At 42.4% G+C, this 16,687-nt stretch overlaps 1 protein-coding gene across 2 annotated transcripts in view; it reads right to left on the bottom strand.

Annotated features, from left to right (window-relative positions):
- CA8 (carbonic anhydrase 8) overlaps window positions 1-15,173 on the bottom strand; it is a 50,068-nt gene extending 34,895 nt beyond the window's left edge. Inside the window, exons 1-3 of one of the 2 annotated variants that reach the window (XM_075085089.1) lie at window positions 14,852-15,173; window positions 14,301-14,492; window positions 10,248-10,372 (exon numbers count right to left, since the gene is read on the bottom strand). In XM_075085089.1, the coding sequence (XP_074941190.1) occupies window positions 10,248-10,372; window positions 14,301-14,492; window positions 14,852-14,930 (396 nt within the window). In that variant the 5' untranslated portion in view covers window positions 14,931-15,173. The remainder of the gene's footprint in view (window positions 1-10,247; window positions 10,373-14,300; window positions 14,493-14,851) is intronic. The other variant, XM_075085087.1, reaches the window with a different exon arrangement.
- Window positions 15,174-16,687: the final 1,514 nt, after the last annotated feature.

Here is a 16,687-nt window from a genome sequence, read left to right on the forward strand (position 1 = left end):
AAGTACTGATGTATATGGAGGGATTCAAAAGACTACAGTTACGAACAGTAAGCTAAAAAGAAAAGTAATGGGAACCGTAAAATATCCAACCAAGTGCTCTTCTTTCTGTTCTGGCAAAAGAAGCTAAAAGGCTAAAAAAAGAAAATTAATTTATACTTAACTATAAAGGGAAAAATGGATCTTGTGTCCCTCTTTTAAACACAGATGGACTAACTCTTCAGAGAAGGGCTTCATTTCCACTGTATACAAGGTTAGGAAACAGGAAGGGCATGCAATGAGGCTGACACACAGCCTAATGACACTGCAGTTCTCTTAGCGGTCCAAGGGAGGCAAGGCATAGGGCATGAACAACCATAACACCAACGTCTCTACCTGTCTTAGTTTTTGTGAAGGACATCAGTCCACACAAAGCTCTGCAAACCCTACCTAGACTTCTTTTGTCCAGGCCTTGAACTGAAGATCAAATTACCTCATTCGCTCACAGAGGCTGCTGACGTGACATTAGCTATCTGTTCCTTAGGAAAACCATTGGCAAAACATCGAAGGGTCTAGGGGAAACAGAGGATGCTGTAACTTGTAATTTCTGTGTATTTAGTTTTTCTTCCCATGTGAAAGCACAAGCACTGCTTATTTCTACTGGCACACACAGGAGATGAAAATAAAACAGGAATTAATCAAGAATGAACGTTTTTCCAACTGTTATAAAATTAAACAGTCTAAGGAATGAAAAAGACAAAACACCCTTGATTCCAGATTGCTGACTTTCAGTATCAATACTACCAGTCAGAAAATTAAAAGCTACGAAGTTATATTACTGTCAGATTCATAGGTCAGGCTCTTTCTTCACTGTGCCAGGTTTCTGCTCAGTATGTGAAGCAAGGAGAACCATGCAGCAGGTTGTTGTTCCCTGATACCATGTCTAGCCCCAACAAAAATGTAGGCTGAGATGCCCTGGGTCTGCCCCCACCTGTGTAACAGGAACAAATACACATTCAAGCCTTTATTCTTCCTTCCCTTGAACTATGAAGGCCAGGAAGGAAAATGCAAGGATTTTAGTGCATCCTGCTTTTACTTTGGATTCTTGCCAACCTGAGTGGGTGTATGTGTGTGTCTGCATGTGTTTTATAGCTCCACAGTTAGAAAGACTGAAGCTTGGGAAAAGGACTGGCTCTCAATAAACAGTTGATTATATTACAGGCTGGCAATGCCATCAAGAAGACAGAAAACACAAAGTGCTATGGGTTAAGCATTTAGTTCTGGAAGTGTTATTTATATGACTAAGCATTTAATATAACCATGTCCAATTCCACAGTGTTGGCTGCAATCTGTTGCCCTGGATTTAAAACCAGACTGCTTGTATGTAGAAGGATTTAAATCACTGATTTACTTTTTAACAATATGAAGGCAGAATAAAATATACTTATTCACCACTAATTTATTAAGTCTTATTAATAACTGATTTGAATTCCACAGACCTCTGTGTTTCAAAGCTAAGGGTCTCTCTAAATAGGTGAGAATCAGCAGCTGCACATTATCTTCTTAAGTCATAATCTTGACTGTTCTCCAGTGAGCAGTTGCTCTTCTACTACACTCCTCTAGGAAACTCATGTCAGGGTTTTTTTTCTGTAATGTTGGCTAAGCTTCCATTGAAATAATAAAGTACATTATGCATCTCCAACAGTTTTCTCTTGAACTGCAAGTTTGCAGATTGCATAATGCATGATTTTCTGCTCTCCTGAAGTTCCATAAACTTCCCAAATTTTGTTAAACTTTAACTGTTCCCCAGTCCAGTTCATTATGTGGCTTAATGCTGGCACAGTGAGAAAGCAGGAATGACCAGTGAGACTATCTCAGTGGCAACGGTGTGGTCTGTGGACGAGGGCATAAGATAGCCTTGCAGTTAAATTGCTGAGCTGGTATTTACAACCTAAAGTAGGTATTTTGGTACTACGGTGTCTGCAAGTCTTACTAGAAGTCAAGCACCTAGGTATCATGAGTCAGTTCTCTGTCAGTTCTGAAAAAGGCATCATGTATTACCATGGCTAAATAATTTAATCCCTTTGAACTTGTTTTCCACCAGTTCATTGACAATAGCGGAATTTGTCTCTGTCACACTGATGTTTTAACAATTACATTATTTGTGCTTGTGATGCACTCAGGCATGACAGCAAGTACCTGTGGAAGCCTCCAAAGGTTTTCAGCTCTTAGATGATCTGTAAGTTATGACCTGTAAAATGGACAGAGCCATGGCTGCACCATTAGCACAAAAAAAAAAAAACCACAAAATTTGAGGTTTAGCATCAGAAATCTATTATCTCCCTCTTAGAGTACTCACTTATGCACTGGGGCCAACCTAGGAAATGGCCCTGACACAATCATACAGTGTGAAAAGGGAGGAAATAAGGAATCTCGTTTTCCAGCTTGTTCCACAAATGACCGATCTTAGATAGAAAAACAGTTAGGCCTAGTGGTTAGGGCAAAGTGCAGAGGAAAACCAAACAGGAAAACCAAGGTACCAGGAAACTGAGGCAAGATGCAAGCAGAGTGCCAGCAACAATCATGGCAGAAATTATAAAATTATGTACAACTGAAGCAAATAACGTCAAGGGCACATAGCCAAAAAAAACCATCAAGGAAGAAACTTGAACAGCCGTCTTCTTGTGCTCAAACTTGGGCTTAAATCCTCCACAGAAGTCCCATCTTCTAAGTAACTACACAAGCTCTTCCACCCCAGCAGAGCGGAAACACAAGTAACCATCTTGTTAGAGTTGGGAATGGGGTTTGCAATAGGGGAGGTCATGATAGCAGCCTCTATATCCATGTCACCAAGACACTCCTGTGAGAAAGTAGAGTAACGAGAAAGCAAAGCTATAATTCCGCTCAAGGAGTGGAAAAGATTCACATCTTTTAAAAAAGTATCAGAGACTATATTGTTTCCACCGAAGGCAGGGATTGCTAAGAGCTATTTTGTTCAAGGTTATTTGCCAGCCTCCGTGAGGATGCAGCACCACCAAACCTGTTAGTAAAGGCTGTGACAGAACCTTGCATTTTAGCCCAGAACAACTGGAAGAAAATTTGGCGCAAAATGTCTATTACAGGTGAAGTGTAAAGACTGTCCTCAGCTCTTGGCAGAACTAAACCAATAAGCTGAGGTAAGATGGAACAGGGAGCCCAAAGAAAGGCTCCCTTCTTGAGTCAGTCCTCATTTTCTTCTCATTCTCGTTTCCTTTACCCAACTTCTCTCCATCTGTCACATTTCTCCTTAGAAGAGTTTTTCCTAATCTGCTCAGTTATTTGTAGTTTGGACCATTTATTTCTTAGAAGAATACTGAAATTCTCCATCCTGGTAGAAGTTATAAATCACAGGCTATCACAACTGCCACCTCAGAAGAGTTTAGGTGCATATGAGCCACAAAGCTTCTCCACACAAGACTGGCTGTAAATAAGACAACTCTTAAAAGAGAGACAAAAGGATAAAGAAGCTTCAGTGTAGACTGCCAAGGCCACTCTTGTTTGACCTGGGGTCTGGCAGCTTGTATGTCATCCATAATTCAAAAAATAAATTGCAGATTTTGCACAGAAGGGAAATCACATTTGCTACCTCTGAAGCCATGTACGGTTCTTCCACAGAGCTTAGCTAAGCATTTCTCAGGCACTAGCCAAGCTAAAAGCACGTTTGTGTTAGCACGTCAGCCTATTTTTGCACTTGCTTTCTTCATGAATCCACAATATAAAGCACACAGATGTATTCTCTGAAAAATTCAAACTGTATGTGTCTGAGTAAAACAAGGGCCAATCCAAGCTCATATCGACAAATTACCTAGAAACAAAGTATACTTCAGAGACTGCAGTGCCTATTTAGGTCAAATTAACCCTCAACCATAATAAAAATATAATACTAAAAGAGCTTAGCAACTAGCAAGCTCAAGAGTCATAAGCTGCTCATGTTTGCTTTTACAATGATGGTAATTTGTTTTTTATCTTGTTGTTGGCTTTCTGCTTCCCAGTATACTGGGAGGGGATGGAAACCTCCCAGCTCTGTATCACTACAAAAAAATCCAAACAGAAGTTACATCGATTAGGAGACCACAGAGTGTACAGTACATAGTAAAACACAGAAAAATACTTAAACACCTGCACATATGGGGCTAGGATCCCACGTAATACAATTCACTGACAGCCCTAGAATTGGTGCTAGGACCAATTTTGCCCATGGAGTGCTGTGTAAAGCTAAGTATTATTGTTATGTTCATAAATGGCATCTATATAATGTATAAAAGATTGTTTCTGTATAAATCATTGCAGATTTGGGAAACAAAACTGAAAACATCTGCTTAGATATTGGCCTGATTTTCCTGTGTTTTTCCATAAGTCTGTCCTGAAAAATTAGATGATGTCCAATGGGCATATCTACTTTAAACTATTATTAATCTGTTTTTCATAACTTGTCAAGGATACAGCTATTACATTAATGTCATCATCCTCTTACAAGACACACTGTTTTAATCAGAGCTCACAGTATTCATCCACAATGATTCCAAAATTTAGAAAATCATCCAAGCCTTTGAGTAACAAGTTAATTTTCCGCCAGAAAACTTGGATCATTTCTGAGCAGACTTCCAGACCTCAGCACAAAGCTACATAAACCCTTCTGGAATCTATTCTTTTTGCCTCATGTCAAGTTCACGGCTGCCTGAGCAAGATATTCTTCATTCATAGGTCTTGTGCTGCCAAAGTGAGCTGAATTAATTAATTTTTTTTCACAAGCAGGTAATCAGTGCAATCAGCTAAGACAACAGGATCTAATCCTTGGTTGAAAACCTTTTCCTTTAGGGTTTATGACTGGGATCATAGTCCCATTAAAGCTACTACAAAAAATCCACAGATATCAGAACTGAGCTCACACAGTAGAAACTCCTGTCATTATGGATTAAATCCTGCTTGCCATTCACACTGACCCAGTCCCACTGCAGCTTCTAAGTCTCTGAGTAAAGAGGGAGACACACACTTGCATTCACACTGTCTCCCAGGCCTTCTACTACAGTTACAAATACTGTTTGTGGGGGTATTTTAACCCAAATAATTTCCTAACAAGCTAATAAGAAACTGATTAAAACAGACAGCAAGACTAAATAGTGTTGGCAAAGAATAAATTTCCATGTTGAAAGCAGGACACCTCCTCTCAAGAAATGCCATAAAGGAGGTGCACAGCGTGCAGGTATCTGATTTCAGAGCTGGGCACAGAGAAACCCCCACACTGAAGACTCTTAAAGTCTTGAGTAGATAGGCATAATGTTAACAGCCCAACCTGAAGCCCTAAATCTGTAACTCTGATGAGATCTGTATGCCGGCACCATTTCACATGAACAAAGGAAAACTTAATGGTTTAAATCAGATCAAGGGTAGGATGTTTTCTGCATTATATTTAACTTCATTGCAGCAGGTATTTCAGTAAGTCTAAGAGAGTCTAGAGAATTAATTAGTCTGCTCTTCATCATACAACAGAAAGGAACCTTTTTCTCCTGTACAGAACTGATTCTGGTCCTTCTGGCAACTGGATTTTCTTCTGTCCTACTGAACAACTGCAGGACAGACAGTAATACAGTTTTTCATCTTCCTGCACATCTTGGAAACACTTTGAAAATTACTTTCTGCCAATCCTCTTCTCCTGAGAGTTTCACATGATTCACAGCTAATATAATCCTACATTTCAAAGAGGATGGATTACAGAGAATTATCCTCCTGGTCATATTACAAGGGGTGAAAGGAAACTTTTTATTTTCTCAGATACAGTTTTATTTCAGAGCAGCAACCTGGAATCACCTGTTCCCTTACAGTCAGATTGCACCTTTGGTCACAGCACCACTTGAGTTACTAAGAGGAAGAAACACCTTTAAGGCATAGTTTTCCTTGTTCCCCTCCACTTCAAAAGCAGTGAATACTTTTTTTTCTTCTATAAAACATCACTGATGCCATCATATAGTTCACTTTTTGCTGCTGTCTTTCCTGTCTTTTTTTGCCTGTAAGTTGATTCAGCCTGGCACTATAGTGTGCTGTGTTTATACAGAGATTGAGTACAGTGGGACTCCATTTTTAGCTGCCCTTATTTTAACTTTGTTAATAACAAAAATAAATAGCAGCAATTTGCTATTCCTGTCCCACTCTATCTCCCTCTTATACATCAAAGGAAAGGGAGACAGTCAGAGCTTTATTAGTTCTTCATTTGCTCTTCCTCCTTCTCCAATCCATGCTCTTGGCATGAAGGAGAGGAATAGAGATGTCAAATAGTTCCTCCCTTTCTTACACCTAAATCATGTTCAGGTAACTCAGATGTGGGTATAAGTGTGGATTTTACCGCTCTGTGGAAATACGTACTGTAAAGCACGATCTAATCTTTGGTACCTTGTTCCATTTGCTGGCAAAAAACAGTCTCTCTATGTCAAGACCATTACTAAATATTTAGCACAGGCAGTGGCCAAAGTAACTTCGGCCAAAAGGCAAAGCAACACTGCTTATGTGCAGTACAAGTAATTGGTGAGAAAGATTTCTGGAGGAAGTTGCGCAAGTGTCCCCTTCCAATTTCTGTCCAAAAGGCAAGAATGGCCTTCATGCTCTTGTTTTCATGGAACAGAGAGAGGAGTGTTGTACCAATATGTACAGCCCTCTGCTTTTCCTTTGACAACTATTTATTGTTTTATCCTGCTTTCCTGACTGACTGCAAACACAGATGTTTCAGCGAAAATTATAACACTGGCATATTACCGTCAACATTCTGGTTTCTTCAGTCAAGGAAGGTGGAAAACACATCTTTGCTGAATGTCATATAATAATAAAAATAACAATGAACAGCCTCTAAGCCACGTGTATGTTTTCAACAGTGTGAATTATTTCAAGAAGCTGTTCCAGAGGTTACATAAGCTTAATAGTCTAACTCATTTCACCGTGAACCTATACATCCTAACCACATGCAAAGGCCCCAGCTGTCTAGTAAGAAATAATAGATTTTTACACCAAGACATGAGATATTACCCAATTAACACAGGATATTGGCTAATTTCTATAAAAGCAGTTATGGCATCAAAGGTGAAAGAGACTAAGGAAGCAACTGATGTCTGCTCTTCCAAACTTTGAAAAATAACACTCTGTTTTTAAAGTCATCCTTTACAAAGATCATGACAATCTGAAGCTGTTCCACAACTATTTGGTCCAATGTAATAAAATAAAATAAAGCCTTACAGTCTTCAGTCCTAAAAAAACTGACTGCTGCTCCAGTCAATACATAGTCTTAGCTAGTCATCTCAGGTAGATAACTTCAAACTCAAAGCTGGTTTCTGTAGAACTGCTCAGGTTTTATAATAGTGTAATGGAGTACATAATCTGCGCTTAGTCTGTTGTGCTGTTAATGTACCCACTTAAACCAAGCACTTATGTTTTCATACTACTGCTTATCCCCTTGACTTGTCTTCCTCACACAAAGAGAGGAGAATTTAAAATCCTTACCATTTGCTTTGCAAATCATTTCTAGTTTCTTAGGAAAATGTCCTTCTAGAGTGGCTCCACTGGCAGAAGATCCAAACTTATGCACTTGGTGCTCAACATATTTCTAGGCATGCATTTGTGCACAAACAACTGCCAGCTTATTTTGTATGTAGTACAGGATGAAAGCATAAACTATGTCAGACTGCTTGTATATAGCCAAAATAGGCACCCATTACTGTTTGTGTCCAGTAACTAACAAACCTGGCGAAGATCAAGCCCTATATACATTCAGAATACAGTGATTTCCAACAACCATCTAACCCAATGCTAATGTTAAAAGTTAAGAAAATGAGATTTCCTGGACCCTTGATCAAAATGGTTGTTCTCCACAAGGAAAAAAAAATTAGATGGGGCAATCCCTGGAAAGGAAACTGAAAATCTTCCATTCTGGAGTCTCAGGTGTACTACTTCAGGAATATTTATAGTGGTCACAAGCACCTGTTTTATTATTGCTCAAGTATAATATTTGATTTGGACAGTTTGAGATGGATTTAGTATAGCAGCTCTTTGTGCATATAGCAGAAGGAAATGCAGCTCATCTGTCGAACAAACTGCTCTGTACTTTCTTGCAACATGGGGCAGAAGATGATGAACTGGCTCAGCCAGTACACCTGTGTACAACTGACCTTGGATACGACAAGCTATGCTGTCTTTTTCTGCCAGAAAAATTAATCTGCACAAGGATCTGTTTACAAAATTACACATCCACACTGTATTTAAGATGTATTACGAGTCCAATATTTTCTGCTACAGAATTTTTGCATCAGTAATTATTTCTTGGAGATGAGAGTTTGGTTGAAAGCTGCTTAGATGCAAGAGGCAGGATAACACCAGCTTGCTCGCCTCCAGGTGATGTTCTTCAACTGTGCCAGAATTCTGCTTGTGCAGCTGCCATGCTGCTTTTAAAGTAGGTGAAGAATGAAATTCCTTCTGATTAAGTTTGTTGTTTGGCATCTCTGGGTCAAGTATCTTTTTCTCTAGACTGATCTGGAGTAGAGAATTCTGGGGTTTCTGCAGATTATCAATAGACTGTTCTCACATACCACCAACACTGTTTGTGAAGTCGCAGAGGAGACAGGAGACCCTGATACATTCCCAAGTACAGTTCTTGACAGTTCACGTCAATATTTCTTGATCATCACATTCTGGATCAGCCTTGAGGAAAAGCAGTAAGCAGAGCTGTTTCGTAATGAACAAGCCACTTCCTGCCTCAGGGGAACACTGCAGTGTCCTAAAGGTCTTACTGCCCATATAAATCACATTGTATATATTATGCCAGGTAACCAGGACACTGAGGCGATTCCTCTGCTTTCCCTTTGCTTGATGAGTATTCCCCATTCAAGCAATTCTCCTGCATTGCCAGAATCTGCCTGAAATCAACCTGCAAAGAGGATCTATGCATAGATGTGGTGCTCAGGGACATGGTTTAGTGATGGACTTGGCAGTCTCAAGTTTACAGTTGGACTCGATGATCTTAAAAGTCTTTTCTAACCTAAATGATTCTATGATTCGCCTCAACTTAACCTGCAAAGCCCCTGTGAGTGACTTTCTATACAGGGTGTTTTGATGGACCGGTGCAAAATAGCGAACAGCAGAGACCAAAATCGGACCCACAACTCTTGAAGAAAGTACTTGAACAACCCTACAAATTAGATTGATGGTGTAAGTCCACAAGCTTTTCACACTTAGCTCTGCAGTAGTTGCTCTAATATATTTTATACCCTTTCTGCAAAGCAGTTCTACTCTAGCATTCTGGCACTCAGGTATATAATGCTACAGTAACAAATTTCCTAGCACTGACCAACCCAGAGAAAAAGGAAACAGAGTTTCAGGTTCGTGAGGGATTATGATGGACAAATAAGGCAAAAATTACTCAAAGAACTCTGAAAAAAACTTGAATTTCTTTAAAGCCAATAGTGCACAACAAATGAAATAAAAGATGCAAGGCCAAAGTCACCAACCATCAGGGTTGGTACCTGTTAAAACTAGTCTTGCAGCCCAGGGCCTAAGGGATAGTCCAAGCCACTCCTTGACAAGTGTAAGCAATGGGACAGTGGGAAGTGAAGTATTATGATGAACAGCTGCTGGAGGGCAGGAGAAATAGGTTCTAGCATCTGGGTTGCCTAGGAGCCCAAACTGACACCTCATGAACAGCTGAAATTTTTCAGACTGCATTATCACTTTGCTTCTGTTTCAAAATTTTGTAATTCATTGAGATATTACAGAACATTCCCAAGAATATCACATAATCTTCAGTTTTCATGTATGTAAAGTTATTTCATGAACAAATGGCTCTAAACTTACTCCAGATTTGCCTAAGTTGCTATTATTCACCATGGAAATATTTCCAGTGGCTAGTTCTCCCCATGTATAGCTATTAGTCAAGGTGACATAGGAAGTGTTGAAACGGCAGATCTTGTTAGAACACTAATATTATTAAGACAAAGTTAATAATTCTGTAAGTTAACTTTATGGCCAATTAATCACACAATGTGATGAGTGCTGGAGGCATTCTATTCCAGATGCATATCCTAATTTACCTGCACTAAAGCACAGCTCAGCAAGATACCTTTGTGGCTGAAATATAAAGCAATAAAATGCTGAGCTAAAAAAAACTCTCTTTTGAACTACCAGGAATTCAGGCTATGAAATACAACTTTTTTGCATTTAGCAGGTGTTATGCAATGCAGTGTCAGTGTCACTCTTACCTCCATGGGAAAGGCCTTAAAATTAACTGTGTGTTCAGAACCACGCTGGTTTTCTCTCCCCCAGTGGAATCGGACATCATGTAGTTCAAACTCATGTCCTCGAGGTAATGGTCCCCCTATTAACACTGGGAAAGAAGACAAATTGTAAGGAACTTGGCTTTTGAAGCAGACAAGCCACTATATATATTCTCCAAATACAATTGGAAGATTCTTGCAAGCTTCTTTATTATCAGCAGTACTAAAGAGGAGAAAACTAAAGTTGGCAGACTTAACATCTTTACTTTTAAAGTACTGTGCAGGAACAGAATGAGAATTTAGGCAGTTACGAACAACAGTGAAATTGCTGTCATGCTGCACTCCTTGTTTTATGAGGCAGAACAGCTGGTGATAATGCAAAAAAAAAAAAGGTACCTTTATCAGTCAGAAGAGTGAATATGTTTATTGCTGTTATCAAGAGAGTAGCTGTGTACTCTAAACAGATGGCAGGGGTTCTGAACTGAACTGGTAACTACCTCCAGCTTGTCCAAATGCTTAATCTCCTTCACCTATGTTTGTTACGAGTCACAGAAACTAATAGAAAACTTCTGATTGCCAATATTTTGCTAGGTAAAGGTGTTAAGTCATACACCACCTGTCAGGCTTCCAAGATACAGAATGCCTCCATATCCAAATATAATCAAACCTACACAAAGGACTAACAACATACCTCATTTACTTAAAATCAGCTTCTAGGCAGCTTTCTTTTACTTCAGTTTTTTAAACAGCTGGAATTTCTTAAAAGCGTCTGTCCACAATCACAACACATACACAAAAAATGCATATAGTAGCTCAATACTTTCGCATTAATAAGGACTTCCACCACGCGTAGTAAAAGCAAGCAATTGTACCTTGTGAGGCCTAATCTACTTTGGAATTAATTAATGGAAACATTTTGCCCAGGGATTTCTGAATCTGCTTCAGATCAAATATTACTCCACAAGCTGTACATAAGTTCCCACCAAAATAATTGAGTACTAGCGTCTAGGCAGGGCTGGATTTTACTTAGAGGCATTCATAGGCTTCCCCAGAATCCATTAAATTTGAGCTTACATTTCACAGACTTCGAATTAATCTTTTAAAGTCTCCAATAATTGATAAGGATTAGTTAATTGTATAACCTACAGCTTTAGGGAATTAGAGTTCCATAATATAAAGTTATTTTGACACACAAACTAAAGGGCCTTAGTTTGGAACTCAAGACATAGTATAATACCAAAACATAATTTAACAATTGAATCATATTGCAACTGGACAAGCACAAAAACAAAAGTTCAGAACTATAAAAAACCTGGAAGAAAACTGATCAGTAATGGTTCTCATAAGCAACCACACTGGAGGAAAACGTAAAATATTCCAATTTTCCTTTAATAATTATTCATAACTAATCTAACAACCATTAGATTTTCTAAAATGAAATGTGCTAAATGTAGTCATAGATTCAGAATTGCCTCTTAAACTTTCTTCATCTGTATCTGTCTATACCTATATCCTATAGGGAAAATCTGCTTTATCTGTATTCTGTCTATACCTATAACCAATAGGGAAAATCTGGTGAACATTGAAGTATTTAGGGAAATCTGGACAAATAAAAAGAAACATGATACTCAGTTAATGCTATTTCTTAGGAAAATGGAGCATTTTCTACGTTCTAAAATATTGTTCCTCTAGAAAGTGTGACTAGAACAAATATTCTCTGTATGATGTAGTTCTGGATCTCCAGGAGCTTCAGAGAGTTTACTTCTGAGGCTTCAGTTGTAACGTTGATCCCATGATGAAAGTATTTCAATGCATGAAGCATTGAAGCATGTTTATCTTTTGCCTTTCATCAAATCTTGATCCTTGTCAATGCATGAAACAAGTTTAACTTTGCTTTGCCTTTCAGGAATTTTTGATCCTGATTAAAAAATGTTTCTGAAACCATCACCCACTGTGCAATCCACTTCTGGCTTAAGAGAAGTCTCTCTGTTAGTAGGAAATCCTCTAAAGCATTTTTCAGTATACAATTCCATTACACAGTTGGTCATGCTTCTTCCACCTAACGCATAACACATGTCCAACTGGAAGCAGCCTGTGAAAATGTTTGCAATTAAATAATGGGCAGGATTTGGGAATTCCAGATGGACTGCATGTCCTGAATTAAAGGATAAAATCAATCACCAGTAATGACAAATTGATTTTTAATATGTATCTTAATTAGTTTATTTTTTCCACAAATAAGTTTTTCTTTGACTGTTAACGTTACAGTAGATGAGGATCTCTTGCACATTAATTGGACAGAGTTTCAAAAGCATTTAGTGCTCAACAGTTCCCATTAAAATAATCTGGCTAAATGGATTTGTCATCAGAGATCCCCTGTGAGGAAAAGAAGCTGCAGGAGTTTCTGCAATCCCTGAAAATTGGCCAGAATACTAGGTCAAACACAGCTTATTAACTCTTTTCTCCTCTAGGTAGGGATAACTAACATTGCCTTCCCCCTCCCAAAAATGGAAAAAATTATGCCCAGTTTAAAAATGGAGAATGGGACATTATGTAACTTTAAATCTAAGGAAAAGCTGAAACTAAAACATGATTTCCTAAATCATAATTCCATAACTCAGTCATAAACTTTTATTGTATTTCAGATTTTCTTGTATCTCAAGGCTCATCAGTCTGGCATCACACACCGCATTCAAGTTTAAAAAGAAGTCCTTCTTTCTCCTAAGTCTCCAATGGTTTTTGCACCATGCATTTAGGTGTGTTGGTCCCATCTTATTAGTTATTGCTACTGAGTTACAAACTGCCCTTGGGAAAAGGTAGAGTTGAAGGAGTTGCATTTTGGCATGCAAGAAATGCTGTCATTTCCAGTCACTCTCACTTCCTCCACAGGAGAATTCAAGAACCATCCTGATCCTGCAGAGGGAACCTTACTCCTTGGGAAAAAAGCTCTGCTTCTGATGAAGGCAGTAAAACTGACTGGAAGTATAAAGTTTCTGTTCTATTGCAAATCTGCAAAATTCTGTGAAATAAATGTTCTGTGTTGCAATAATACATGGAATTTATCATGGAAAGGAAATTAGAGAGGAAAGCATCATTATTAAAATAACAAACCTTTCCTTTCTAAAAAATGTAGTGACTCCCTCACTCTCAGCACAGCTGTAGCTCCCAGGACTACTGAGATCTCAGAAGGAAACAAAAGTTGGAATGTCTCATAGTTTGACAATGTTCAGCTGTTTAAATGCCCCCAAAAGGGTGTGTTACTAGCTAAGATTGGTTAGAGTAACTTGGATGCTTTTCCAAACACAGGGTAGGAAGTACCACAGTGCTGGGAAGCACAACGGACTTTTCTTCTCCCTTTCTTGACAGTTGTCTCCTTCACACAGAACAGTTTACTCAGGTGAAAAGTCTGAATAAGATACTGATATTTCACTTAAGTTAGAATTGTTTCTTTTATTATTTGCTTCTAATTCTTATTTGGTGAATGACATCAAAAAACCCTTTAAGAAATGAGGACTGCTTTGCTACCTGCTCTTCATCAATTATTTTAAGTATGTGTAACTGGAGTATCTACTTTAAGCTGCCCAATTCTGTAGTTAGTCTTCAGAACCCACTCAAACGGAAAAAGCTCTTTTAACTTACATGGTCTTCAGACCAAGGACAAATTTTGCCAGCTGCGCAAAATAGTTTGGCATCACACAGTCTTAGCGATAGTCTGGACTGCTTCTGAATGCAGCCAGCTGCTAATGGCAGTGACTTAGATGACCCCACCAACGCAAGAAGAAATTCTGATCATGCTCTGAAGCAACCTGACTGACCATCCAGTTTGCCGTTTAAACCTGCAGCTCCCGTGGCAAAGCTTGCTCCTGTTCCTACTGAAGTCAACAGCAACACTCTGAGCGGCCGCCGTCGGTGCCGACGGAGCACAACCGGCCGCTGCTGGGAGCGGCTGCTGCTCCCGTCCTCCAGGAGACGCGAACAGCGAGCCTTAAGGCAACACCAGCTTTAGCGGGGATAGCAAAGGCCCGTGTTTCAGCATACCTGATTTTGACTTCAGGGCGATCTGAATCGAATGCCCGTCGTTGATCACTTCACAGTCACGACACACTACGTAGTTGGGCGACAAACGCACTTCCAGGAGCGAGGGGTCGTATTTGGCTTCTCTCGAGTTCAAGTTAATAGGCGACTGGTACTCCCCGTTAGCATCGGGAAAAATCAGCCCCCACTCCACTCCTGAGACACAAGGGAACGCCGTTACGGGGGGTCCCGGCACCCCGCGCTGCACGACGGCTTCCCGGGCCAGCCAGACCATCCCTTCCCGCCCTCACCGACCCCCTCAGCGGCGCGGGAGCGGGGCCGGGGCTGCCCCGCGGCACCTCGGCCCGCCGGACCCGGCCACCGCCGCCGGGGGGCACCGCGCTGTTCCCCCCGGCCGCCCCGGGCGACCGACCCGCCGCACGCTGCGAGCCGTCGCTGCCCGGGGCTCGGGGCGGCCGATTGTCCCTCCGCTCCGACACTGATATACTCCCACCTCCTCCTCACCCGGCCGCGGGGAAAGTTTCTCCCCGCCGCAGCCGCTGCCCGCTCCTCACCTTCCTCGTAGCCCCACTCCGGAGCCTCCTCCCGGCGCGGGAAGGGCTCGGCGCCCTCGTTCGGGCTCCCGTCAGCCATGGGCGGGCGCCCTGCGAGCGGCCCCGGCTCCCGCCGGCCGGGCGGTGTGTGTGTGTGAGGGTGAGTGTGAGTGTGAGGGAGCGTGCGGCGTGTGTGAGGGGGCGAGGCGGGCTGCCGCCGCGCCGCGCCCCGGCCCTCCCTCCGCCCGCCCGCCCCCGGCGGCGGCTGTCGCCGTGTGACGGGGCAGGGGCGGGGGGCGCGCCGCCGGGGGGAAGGTGGCGGAGCGGGCAGAGGGGACCGGGCGGCCGCGGGAGCTTCCCTCGGCTCCCTGCGTCCTCCTCGCCTTCCCCTGCAGGCTGCTCCCTTCGCCTGCCTGCCTGCGTGGGTGGGTGGGTGTCCCCGCAGCTCCCGCGGCCCCGCGAGCTGGGCACAAGCGGTCTGTGCGCCTCGGGACGCCCGGGGAGAGCAGCTTCAGCAAGGGGAAGGACAAATCTCTGCCCCTGGGGAGGAACAACCCAGGCAGTGGTACAGGCCAGGCGCCAGCGGGCTGTAACGCAGCTTGGCAGAAAAGGACCTGTGGGTGGTGGTGGGCACCAGGTTGGGCATGAGCCAGCAATGTGCCCTTGCCGCAAAGAAGGTGAATGATACCTTGGGCTGCATTAGGCAAAGCAACGACAGCAGGTGGAGGGAGGTTATCCTGCCACCCTACTCAGTACTGGTGAGGCCGCACCTAGGGTGCTGGGTCCAGGTCTGGGCTCCCCAGTACAAGAAATACATGGGCGTACTGGAGAGACTCCAGCGAAGGGTCACAAAGATGATTAAGGGGCTGGAGCATATCTCTCCTATGAGGAAAGGCTGAGAGAGCTGGGACTGTTCAGCCTGGAGAAAAGCAGGCTCAGGGGAATCTCATCGATGTGTGGAAATACCTGAAGGGAAGAAGCAAGGAGGGCAGAGTCAGACTCTTTTCAGTGGTGCCCAGTGACAGGACCAGAGGCAATGGCCACACACTGAAACATGAGAGGTTCCCTCTGAACATCAGGAAACACTTTTTATTGTAATAGTGACCAAGCCCTGGCACAGGTTTACCAGGGAGGTCGTAGAGTCTTCATCCCTGGAAAAAGTCATCTGAACACGGCCCTGGGGAACTTGCTCTGGGTGGCCCTGCTTGAGCAGGGGATTTGGTCAAGGTCATCTCCAGAAGTCCCTTCCAATCTCAGCCATTGTGTGATTTTGTGGTTCCTCCTCACCCCACAGCACTGTGCCCCTCCTATGGAGGGATGGAGGCCCTCAGTGAGGATAAGGGAGCCACTGAACAAGCAAGGGAGCCCAGCTCTCTGCCTTCTCTTCTGAAGGAGGGTTGAGGCCTCCATAGTCTTTACAGTGACCCCTTCACTTAGGCCACATCCAGGAGTGTGGCCTCAACAACTCCTGCAGAATATACAGGATGTGGGGTTTGAGGAAAGTCTCTCCCCAAAACAAGCATGCCTCAATTCAAGGATATGAAAGGACCTATAGAATGCTCATTCTGTCAGGGGGGGAAAGGACAGAAGGGGCCTCTGTAATAGAGATCTCCCCTAGGCAGTGGCCCAAACACTTGCATCAGTGACAGCAAGAGGACTGGGAACCCAGCGCTGACAGACCGCAATCCCTGGCAGCAACCAGGAAAGGTAACAGAGGCAGTCAAACAGAGTTGCTAAAATGGCAAGTGGAAGTGCCCTTTGCTCACCATACCTGGCCATTTAAAGACAGTGACCAGAACTCGCTGCATTCTGGTATCCCAAGAGGATAACATCCTGATCCTGTGCTGTTGATCCACA

This window comes from Phalacrocorax aristotelis, chromosome 2 (assembly GCF_949628215.1).
Source record: "Phalacrocorax aristotelis chromosome 2, bGulAri2.1, whole genome shotgun sequence".
Taxonomy (NCBI): domain Eukaryota; kingdom Metazoa; phylum Chordata; class Aves; order Suliformes; family Phalacrocoracidae; genus Phalacrocorax; species Phalacrocorax aristotelis.